Below are 12,056 nucleotides of genomic sequence, written 5' to 3' on the forward strand. Positions count from 1 at the left end.
GTGTTATAGTGCTAATCTTGCAGGTCCATCCTGCTCCGTCACATCAAAAGTATTGATCCATCGCAGTGAGACAGAACTCCACCACCTCATCTTCCATTTCTAGTTCCTAACCGAATCGTGGTGCCGTTTATGAGAACGGTTTTTTATTCCCATTAATTTCCACGAAAAACCACAGTTTCTCCATCAAATATTCAGATCTTCTATCTCTTTTCTTGGAGCTTCAATATCCTCCTCAAACAGATTTATTATCAAATTCATTGAGCACACTGACATCCAAAATCACTCGATCTGCAATCCAACAACGAGCTTCAGGTGCAATCACTAAAGTTTCCAAAACTCCACCTTTTCCTCCTCATTCTTGGGTGGAAGACGATCTAGTTTGATGGTATCTTTATCTGCTCCCGCGCAACAAGATTTCCTTCCTTCAAGAGTGGGTCAAGGGAGCTTTCGAAGCTCTTCCGCTCTTCGGGCCTACACAACAACCTTGTCAGGACGAACCATCACATCAAAGTCATTCACAACATGTTGTACTTAGATAAGAAATGTTCTCAAACCTTCAACTTCTGCAATAATATTTTGGAGTACAGAGAACCACTAACTGTTGGTGTAAACTCTAGAGGTCAATAGTTTTGATACTTGTATCGAATTATTTATTAATAATTAAAAGACATTTTTTTTATTATGTTTGTTTTTCCAAAATAATAAAGTCCCTAGAATAGCTAGTCTATTTAATGAAATGTTAAGTGTGACTTAATCATGAGAATCAGTAAACATTAGGACAATATCCTTAAAGTATCTGTAGTCGAGCTTTATTGTGAATTGGAATAACATTAAAGAATTGAGACTATTATGTAGATAGATTGATGATCACATCTCGTGGGTCATGGATAAGGATTTATCGAGTCTTGACATAAGTATGAATATTAGGAGTAATATTTATACTGGATTGACCCGTTATGAGAGTACTACATAGAATATTATGCAAAGTGTCATAAGTTATTCTCATGGTGATTGTGGTGTATACCACCATTCTACCTGAAACCACTATGGACCCTAGATGTAGAGTTGAGTACTTTATTGCGGATCTAACGTTGTCCGTAACTAGATGACCATAAAGACAGTTGATGGGTACTCAGCAAAGTATGCTGAGGGACATGAGTGACCTAGAAGGAATTTGCCCATCCCACGTTACTAGATAAATGTATAAGAGCCCAATATTGAATTGGACAAGGGTGACACAGTCTACGCCTTGTGTTCAATATTGACACAAGGGCAAAAGGATAATTGTACACACAAGTATCATCACGAAAAGGTTTTTCAGATCACATAACATTTTCGTGACTTGGGTAGCAGTGATGTGTTGCCAGATACCGTCCCCTGGATATTTTTTCTCTCGGTAGTCAGCTCAACAAAGATAATAAGTCATAAGCAAAAATATAAAAAAATTAAAAGTTGCTAAAATGCAGTTGCTGTGATTCGAAGACATGTCTCCTAAATACTTTTTCTTTTGGTTATCAATTCAACTGAGAGAATAGGTAGTATTTTTTTAAAATAAAGTAAAATGTGATGCGCCTTTGATTTACACCTTAATTGTTCGTTAGCTGAGGTGAAAGATTTATCGTAAAATATATTATTTATAGTAGTGAATGTGTTCGGTTCAATTGTAGTTTACATTAGAAAATCAATGAAAATTTCTTACTCAGACCTAACCAGAATGAATTCTAACATAGTTGCATTTTACTACCAAAAGAGAACTTCTCCCCGATTATTAGAATCAATAACAGTATTACACTATTTGATCTAAAAAAACCAACTGATTTAAATGAATCGTATCTCAACCACCACTGCATAAGAATGAATAACATATAAATGCTATAGAGAAACTAAACAAAAACGAAAAGTAAAGCTAGTTCTATTGGCTGTTGGATTTATCTGGTTTAGGACAATAATGTCAATGGGATTAATTTATTAATTAATTAATAAGGCTATGAGGCTTATGTCTTAACAAATAAGGGCAAACAATTATTATGTTATCCTTAAAGGGAAAATATATGGTTAGTTAGTGCTAGCATGACTACCCTATGTGCTTTGTTATTGTTGTTCGGAAATTCAAATAAGGTAACTCTAAGATGGTTCCACATCGCCCCACAATCAAAAACTAAGCCTATATATAGATGGAATTAGGGATGTCAATGGGGCGGGGCGGGGCCGGGGGAGACATTCCTATCATAATCCCCGCCATCGAATCTATTCTCCATCCCCGCTTCGGGTCCCCGTTACGGGAGGATTTTGTCCCCCATCCCCGTCCCCGCGGGTCCCCACGGATCCCCATGCGGAGATCTATAGACATGATTATTATTATTTTTTAACCAAATTAACAGTAAAAGCTTTAAAAAGTAACCACGAGAAATTTATAAATTATTCCTTTATGATAAATATATTGTTTTAACAATATTTAATCTATAATATTGAGTGTCATGACCACCAAAATTTCAAACTTAAAATAAACTTGAAATAATCATTTAGATCTCATTCTTTTACTAACAATGCATATATATTTTAAATTTGTGTATAAGATTAATTATATGAAATGACTAATAGACTTACATAATAATTTAAAATTATATATATATATATATATATATAATAAATTAAGGACATTTGTCTATTTTATGCGCGGCGGGGACTCCACGGGGCGGGGGATATTTACGCCACCCCGTCCCCGAAGTCCTTCGGGGAGACTTTGTTCCCCATCCCCGTCCCCGCGGGGGGAAAATTCCCCGTCTTTGGGGCCCCAAACGGGGAATCCCCATGGGGATCCCTGCTAACGGAGGCAAGTTGACATCCCTAGATGGAATGATACCTTTCTTTATGTATTAACCCACTAGAACTAGGTGAGAAATTTTAATATTTTGCCATTTGTATCACTAATTAGTTTTCAAATATATAATTTATGTGACAAACATGTTTGTTACATAAATAATGTTCTAAAACTTCAAATTTTGAATAGCATTGAAATATTAGATTATTTTTCATATAGTTTAGTTTTGTTGTAGTCGACAAAAAATTAGTCTTTTATACTTTCAGTCGGTCACAGTATAAATTAATTATAATTTCTTTTTTAACTTACAAACGATAAATAACATCATAGATATCGGTAAATAACATCATAGATATCGGTACATTTCGATACTATTTTATCGTGGTCGTTTTCTTGGTCGCATACCTTTTTTAAAACATTGAATTTTAATAAACAAATTAATGAAAAAAGAAAAATAAACAAAAAATATAAATATGAACAAGAAAAAAAATAATATGGCCCATAAAATGTCTAGTCAGGAGCCCAATGAGGTGATCTCTATATATTCATCACTCCATCAACCTTCCTTCAATCTCTCCTCCTTCTATTCCTTTCACCTATCACTTCCCTTTTTTCTAGGCTTTATTATCCTTATTATAATTATTTAAGAAGAAAAACCAAACCTCACAACCTCATTATTCAACACTCATCAACACAAAAAATGTCTTCAAGTGGTAGCAACATTCATGGCAAGAATATGGAACAAGAATCACCAAGCATCCCAACAGTGACACTTAGCCGCTACGAGTCTCAAAAGAGAAGAGACTGGAACACTTTTGGTCAATACTTGAACAACATGAGACCACCAGTTCCACTTGCACAGTGCAACTCTAACCATGTGTTGGATTTTCTTCGTTACTTGGACCAGTTTGGAAAAACTAAGGTTCACTTACTAGGTTGTATGTTTTATGGACAACCGGAACCACCTGCACCTTGTACTTGTCCTCTTAGACAAGCTTGGGGAAGCTTGGATGCTCTTATAGGAAGACTTAGAGCTGCTTATGAAGAAAATGGTGGGTCTCCTGATACTAACCCTTTTGCTAGTGGCTCTATAAGGGTTTATCTTAGGGAGATCAGAGAGTGTCAAGCTAAGGCTAGAGGTATACCTTACAAGAAGAAAAAGAAAGGATCAAATCAAAGCAAGGGAAGTGAAGAATCAAGTTCTAGTACTATGAACTTTTCTTGAATATTCTTGGTAATAATTCATTTTTACATTATCAACTTTATCATTAGTATGGAATATGGATTTAGCTTGCTTAATTTCTTTAACTCATTGTGGACATTAGCATCAAAATTAATATATATTTGTTCTGGGAAAATTTTATTGGACTCAAGAAACGTTCGATAAATACTTCAACTTCTGAATTCGGAGATAGATTCACTAATTTCATAAAACCCTAACATATCGAGTCTCTTGCTATCAATCTCGTGAGCAGACTCTCAATAAGTCTTATTGTATTTATTATTGAACAAACAAATTTGAGATGATTGTAGTGATTAAGATTGGAAAGATTCGATCAATCTCCCCGGAGAACGACAGAACTAATTAATATCACAACAATATTATTTCCATGGCATATAATTGAATAACTTAATTATTATTATTTTATGTTTATTAATTTCTCCTAATTTTTTTGGCCTTCTATAAGCTAAGCAGATTTTGTCAGACATTCTCTAATTACTAAGAATCTAATGTTGGAAAACATGTGATTATTGTTGCAAACAAACACTTAATCAAATTAATTATATAATTTGTTAAGGGATTGACTGACTCAGCCAATTTGAGCTATAAGTTAAAAACAATTAATTTGAAAGAGTAAAAAGATTAGTGTTGTTGATGATTGAATGGAATCTTTCAGACAAATGTTGGAGAAACCTGATGGTAATAAAATATTCTCTAGTATACCCTACTTATAGCTATCTTTTGTGAACAACATCCTTGCAAGTGGTGATTTGATGTAGTACTAATTATTTTTCTTTTCTCCACTAGCTATACCTGTTTTTGTTTTGTTTCACCACCATGCATGCATGTACCTTGATTATATCATGTCTTCTCTAGTTCATCAAAAATATGTACTATGTTTTGTTTGAATGTTTGAAAATATACTATATGTTAGTACTAAGTATTTTGGAAAGAAACAATTATTTTTGTTTGGTTAGGCGAATACTTGAGCTTTGTGTTTCCTGCTTCTCACATGTTTTGTCGGTGTTAAATTAATTTAATTCAAATGAAATTGACACGTTTAGTATTTTGTATAGTGATATTAATAATAATAATGGACTAGTTGAAGGTACAAAGTTCTTGGTTTCAATTAATTAAGATATAATTATACTCAAACTTGTCAAAAATTTACTGCATATTTCACATGACATTGTTACAGAAAACATGCATGTTTGGCCTCTTCTCTGTGGTAGATGGTTGGAACAAAGTTAGGGTTTTGATTAAAGTATGAAATGAAATATTCTTTGGCAGCTTTTATGTAGTGGTAATTAATTAAATAAGTGATTTTGCATAACATAGTAAATGACATAATTCACTTATATAATGTTGTTGCAGGAAATGTGGTTAAAATTAATGGAGGAGTTCTTCCTTATAAAGGTTTGGTTTTCTATATGGCATCTTATAAAGGCTTTTATTTTGTTAATTAATTACTTGGGAACTTGTAAGCTCTTATAGTTATAGTAATTTTGGAATCAAAATTATATAAGCATTGGTTATGTCTCGGTGTGTCTTATATTCAAACATCATTTGAAATTTTACATATATAGTTCTTGGTTTCATTTAAAAAACATGAAAGATGTAAGTTTGGTTTCACATGTACACTTTATCAATTATAGTTAGCGATTGTTTTTGCCTATTTTTATTTTTTTTCGGAATTTCTTCTTTGAAATAGGGATGGCAAACCGACCCAAACCCGCGGGGCCACCCGCACTCGAACCCGAGTCAACGGGTGAAAATCCGAGTTGACTGGGTTTGGGTTCGGGTTCGGGTGCCACCCGATATTTTGGGTGCGGGTTTGGGTAGTGTGAAACCCGCGCCCGAAACCCGAATATATATATATATATATATATATATATATATATATATATATATATATATATATATATATATATATATATATATATATATATATATATATATATATATATATATATATATATATATATATATATATATATATATATATATATATATTATATAATATATATTATATAATATATATTATATAATATATAATATATATATAAAATATATATATATATATATATAAAATATATATATATATATATATATTTTATGGAATTTTGTAAGAAAATTGTAGGAAAAATATATTTTATGTATTTTGTTGCGGGTTTGGGTTTGGGTGAAAAAACCCGAACCCAACGGGTGTGGGCGTGGGTGTTATTTTGTCACCCGAATAGCTTTTGGGTTTGGGTTCGGGTTCGGGTGGTAACTTCGGGTATGGGTTTGGGTAGTATAAAACCCGCACCCGCGGGCACCCGTTGCCATCCCTACTTTGAAAAATGCTATTTAGACATCAATTCCTAAACCTACATGTTTATAAATACATTAAATAGTGACATTTATAATTTTATTGTATTTTTTTACATCTCTTTTCAAAACAGCTTTAGTCACTGATATGTAAATATTTGATTAATATAATATAAGTTTGTTATATATATATATCTTGACATTAAAAAATAGTCTTAAGTGAGAAATTAAATTAGTTAATTAAATGTTATAAGTTAGTTAACGTAGTTATAATGTCGTTAATAGATGCATTGACATAAAAAACTAAGTCTTAGTTTTTTTTTTAAAAGCAAGAATCCAATATATTAACTCATGGGACAAAATACAAAGAGGACTAAGACTCCCCATCAAAGAAAATTACACTCCTATGGAAATCTAGCTTAAGTAAAACAATGGATTATTGCTAAACTCATAGAAATTACAATTGGTACGCATAATTTTTCAAAAAAAAAAAAAAACTAAGTCTTAGTTAATGATATGTAAAGATTTGATTAGTAAAATTTATAGTTTGATTAATATATGTCTTGATATTACAAAGAAGTGAAAAAATAAAGTTGATTAATTAAGTGTTATTATGAATTGATTATTACAGTTTATAATTTAGTTAGTGAATGATTTGATATAAAAAATTACGTTTTACATGATAAATCAATTTTGTTTAATGTTATATAAAATTAGTTATTTTCGTTCATAATTTGATTAATGAGTCCTTAAACATAAAAATGTTTAAAATAGTAAAATAAGGTTGGTTAATAGAGTTGAAAGATTGGTTAATATATTTCATAATTTAATGTCTGAAATGATTAATATTATGTATTTTATTGGTAAACGAAATAGTGAAAGTTGTTAATAAATTATAAATAAAATAAGTGGTTATTAACATACCTTTTTATGTTAATATAATGGTGAAGTTGATTAATGACACAATCTTCTATTTGTGTTACAGAATAAATTTTAAAAATAATATAATTTTTAAAAATAATATTTTTTATTTTAAAAAAGTTTGAAAAAAAATATTATTTATCATATAAATATATATGGTGAACAGTACATTATATCAAATTAAAATGTAAAAAGTGATGTCAAAATAGCATACCTGTTTCTTCTTTACCTGATTTTCTTATCGCGATACGACGATTAGGGAGTACCTATGGGTGTAAGTTTCTTTATTGTTTTTTATTTTGGTAAAAGAAATTTTCAAATGAATAAAAAAAATTTGTTTAGTTTGATTTATGTCATTTTTATTCACAAAGGTTAAATTAAATCGATAATAAAATTATTGGTTTGGCTTTTATTCAAATGTATTCACATTTTTAAAATTTAAAATATTTTAAAGAATTATTTATTTATAAATATAAACAATTTATTTAAACTAATACATAAATTTAAATAAATATTTTCAAATATTAAATTATAAATAATTAATTTTCACTTATTTAACTCAATTAACACTTGCTAACTTAGGTACTCTTCACCCACTCTAAAATTTAAAATATTTATTTTGTAAAAGATTAAAAACAAATTAACATTTTTAAAATGATATTATTTTTTTTACACTATTAAAACAAGTATTTTTTTTAAAGCAACATAAATGTTTTTAAAGCAAAATTATTAAAAATAAACAAAATAAATTATTAAGATCTATAAGCTAACCATCCTTAAAATATTAATTATAAATGACTAAAAATTTTATTTTTTTTCAAATTCTTCTTTCTAAATTTATAGATAACTACATTAAAGTCTTATTACTCAAAAAAAAAATATAATATACATATTGTATTTATTAAAAGTACAACAATGGTGGGATCCTGTTTTCTTAGGGTTGTAAGAGATTTGTGGAATTAATAAATGTCTCTTGTCAATTATGAATTTGGGTGTTTATAGATGACCTCTTGGACTTAGGTTAGAAAGCCAAGAGGTAGTTTTCACTACCCCATGACTAGGAACATGGAATGGGAGTGGTGGAAGACTTAATCTTCTTTTGATTGATATTACTTGGACACATAGTCGATGTTTTGTAAGAAATCGGATCTAGCGTTCAGGCCCAACTTCAGGCGACATGTAATTGTAATCAGTTTGGTTATAGTGGATTAATACCTCGAGTTCAAGGCAAAATCACCTTGGTAGGGTGGACTGGACTAGCTTGAGAATTTCTCAAGTGAACCAGGATATATCGTGTGTTCTTTGCTTATGTCTATTATATTTCGATCATCATTTAGGGAGAAGCTCTAAGAAGGTGAAATGCTTCTGAGAAATGTTAAGCTTGAAAGCTTCTAATAAACAAAAGCTTCTTAAGTTTCCACATAAGAATTACTTTAAGGAAGAAAAAATTATTGAAAACCAAATTCAAATCCCTCATTTCTTATGTTTTTCTCAACCTTTAGTAAGCACCAATGCCAACACCATTATCTTGCAAAAACCTAAAAATATTTATTCAATCTTCTAGAATGATTAGTTTCTAGATAACGTCTCCTTCAATCAATCACATATCTCTCATTATCAAGATCTGAAATCAAAACAAATGTTGAAGAATAAAAGAATTTAAATGCAACGGTTTTTGAACTTCTCAAAAGTGAGAGAGTGTTGATTTCAAAAAATCACAAAATGATTATGAAATTCGTTACATGAAAAATGTTAACAAATTTTTTTAAATGTGCTTGAGATTAAGCACAAAAAGTAGTGGGAAAATTTGGTTAGATTCGAATCAAGAACAATATATGGTTTGAGTCAAATGAGCAAGTGAATGAAATAAAAGAAAATAAGATTTTTGACCTATTTCACGCTTGATTTGAATCAAGAATAATGTCTGGTTTGAATCAAAGACCCTGTGATGCGAATAATATACAAATTCTGATTCAAATCAACTGCAATATATCCTATTGGGAAATGCTGAAAATGGTATGATTTGAATCAAGTGTAAAGTCTGATTCAAATCAAATCAAGCATAAATGACTAGAAAGTGCTTGATTCGAATCAAGTGTAAATTGTGATTCAAATCAAATTGTAAAAAAGTTCCTGGATTGCCTTTGTCCAATTTAATTTGAAACAGAATGTGTGTTTGATATGTTTGATTTTAATCAAACACGAAAAATATCAATTTTTCATAGTTTTAAAAGTACTTTGAGATTTTTCTTTGCACCTAACTTGAATCAAAAACACATATAGTTTTTATTCCACTGACTCGTGCAAATGACTAAAAGCATCATGATCAAGTTCAAACATAACCATTGATTTATGCATGCTAAAACGAATAACAAATTGATTTCAACCTTGATTCCAAAGATGTGCTATCATGAGGGAAACTCAATAACCATGATAATAATAAAAAGTGACAAGACAAGCAACAAAATAACTATATTGGGGTGCTCTTTTTACATATGTTTGGGATATACAACAATCACCCCCTAGGGATATGCAGCTTCAACAAGGATCCTTTAGTGAAGGTACAAAATATTTAATCACATCATTGGGTGGAAAGGATCCTTCATTGAAGATCAAGCAGATAATTTCTTCATAGGGCGGCAAGGATCCTTCAGTGAAGGTCCAATAAATAATCATCTCGTAAGACGGTAAAGATCCTCATGGAGAAGATAATTCACTCATGATCTTAAGAAAAGTGGTAATATAAGCATCCAACGAATTCGCTCATCTGATAACCTTCTAAACCTTTTCTTAAAGTCACTCCCAAATATAACTCTTAACCAAGTAGTACAGAAGATTGGTCTTAATCATCGAAGAAATGATCATCCAGCTAAGGGGGATAAATAAATTTATTTTAAAATGATATTGTACTCTCTTCACTAGATTTTTTTCTACTGGGTTTTTTCTATTAAGGTTTTGACAAGGCATATCCTAAACGAACATTCAAAAGGAGTGTTATGAATAATGAGTGTTAAATATAATTGTCTCCCAAATATGTTACTTCATTAATTGAAATAATTTATATTGATTAGTAATGAGGAAATTCCCTAACAAAGAATGTTGTACTCTTTTTTTCTTCACTAGGATTTTTCTCACATGATTTTTTCTAGTAAGGTTTCAATGAGACATATTCTTTATGGACATCCAAGGGAGAGTGTTATAAATGGCATGATTATGAATGTCCATCAATTAGTAGGTTTCATATCGATTTTCCATTTATTACATATGTCATATAAATAGTGAAGTTGAATGATTCACTAGTAATGAGAATACTACAATACTATATTCTCTCTTCTCTTTCTGTCATTCGTTGCTACTCTATTATATTGATTTTTATTAATTTCATAACAAGAATTAATCAATTACTTATTTAGACTTTTGTAAGTGTAAAATTTTTTACAACAAAAGAGTAATATAGGAAGAGATTAATCTTTCTTAAATATATAGTTATAAACATAAACAAACAAAAAAAAGATCATCTAATGTTCAATAGTGATTTAGTTCTTGCATGTGCACCACTAGTATGAGGTTTTAACTTGCCACCCTCCAAGTTGTACATGGAACCCCGTGTTTTCTAGTGCTTTTATGTTAATACCCTCATGTAAAAATCTGGAATTTGAAAAGTATAGATGGTTACTGGAAATTTTGAAAGAATATCGGAAATTTTCAAAAATTTACATTTTTTTCCGTAATAGGTGGGATTTCACCGGAAATTTCAAATTTTTGGTACCGCAAATTTGAAATTTCTAGTCAAAAGATATAAATTACCAGAAATTTTGAAATTTCTGGAATTTGCCAAAAAAAATCCATAAATATGAAATTTTCGGTATAGCATCAGTAAGCCCTTTCCACTTTTTTCCATTACTTTTTCTCGAATAACCGAATCGATAAAAATGCTACCCGACTAAATATATACATATAATAAATTTCATACATATAAGAATACAAAACAAACTAGGATGACTTCCTAACTTCGTCTTCTTAGTGACTAAAGCGACCCGCATATGCTGATTCTCATGCTTTTGCATCATCAGCTCAGTTCTGTCTCCAACGTTCGGTGAAGGGAGGCAATGGGAAATCATATTTCAACTTTACCTAAACCCAATGATTTTTGTTGACAAAACCAACATCAATGATTTTATGTCTGCTCGTATACATAGGTGGAGCTAAGGCAAGAGGGAAAATGTGATGTTAAGTCTTTTAGAAAGGAAGACAAATACGACATTGTATCTAGAAGTAATAGGGTAACCTATATCAGGAATTATCATCCATTTATCGATACCCTGAACACCCAAGTGGTTTACTCGTAAAACATTCCTAACTGTAGAAACTGTGTCATATAACAACTTGGAAAATAACTGAGTGTGTTGATGAACTTGAGTATCTAATTGCGTCTGTATAAAAGGCCATAAATCTTCGCCTCATCCAAGTAAAGTTGCAATAGCACGGAAACCACAGTTTCCATTGTCACCAACATCAATAATGCTATATATGTATGGATGTAAGAAAGCAGGAAAATGTGACAAGTAAACATGTCTTGAAGATTCGGTGGACGACTGGCTACCAATCGGCATACTTGACGGTTGACTTCCAATTAGCTTTGTGCATGATCTCTTCGTTGTATGACTCCTTTGTGAGCCATCGGCATACTCCCACTGGCTAGGATCATGATGCACATTGTAACACCCCTCTAATACCCCACGATAATTAACAAAATTAAATCAGAGTAAACATGCAAAGGGT

The 12,056-nt window shown here is 30.8% G+C and overlaps 1 protein-coding gene across 1 annotated transcript; it reads left to right on the top strand.

The window, feature by feature from the left end:
• The first annotated feature begins 3,411 nt into the window (after window positions 1-3,411).
• LOC131607259 (protein LIGHT-DEPENDENT SHORT HYPOCOTYLS 10) lies at window positions 3,412-5,755 on the top strand. Its single transcript, XM_058879276.1, has 2 exons — window positions 3,412-4,055; window positions 5,418-5,755. The coding sequence occupies exon 1, from the start codon at window positions 3,522-3,524 to the stop codon at window positions 4,044-4,046; it is 525 nt and encodes a 174-aa protein (XP_058735259.1). The 5' UTR covers window positions 3,412-3,521; the 3' UTR covers window positions 4,047-4,055; window positions 5,418-5,755.
• The last annotated feature ends 6,301 nt before the right edge of the window (window positions 5,756-12,056 follow it).

The sequence above is a fragment of the Vicia villosa genome, linkage group LG5 (genome assembly GCF_029867415.1).
Source record: "Vicia villosa cultivar HV-30 ecotype Madison, WI linkage group LG5, Vvil1.0, whole genome shotgun sequence".
Lineage (NCBI taxonomy): Eukaryota > Viridiplantae > Streptophyta > Magnoliopsida > Fabales > Fabaceae > Vicia > Vicia villosa.

Excerpts from the sequence above, each read along its gene's own strand:
- LOC131607259 (XM_058879276.1), top strand. The coding sequence starts at position 3,522 with ATGTCTTCAAGTGGTAGCAACATTCATGGCAAGAATATGGAACAAGAA.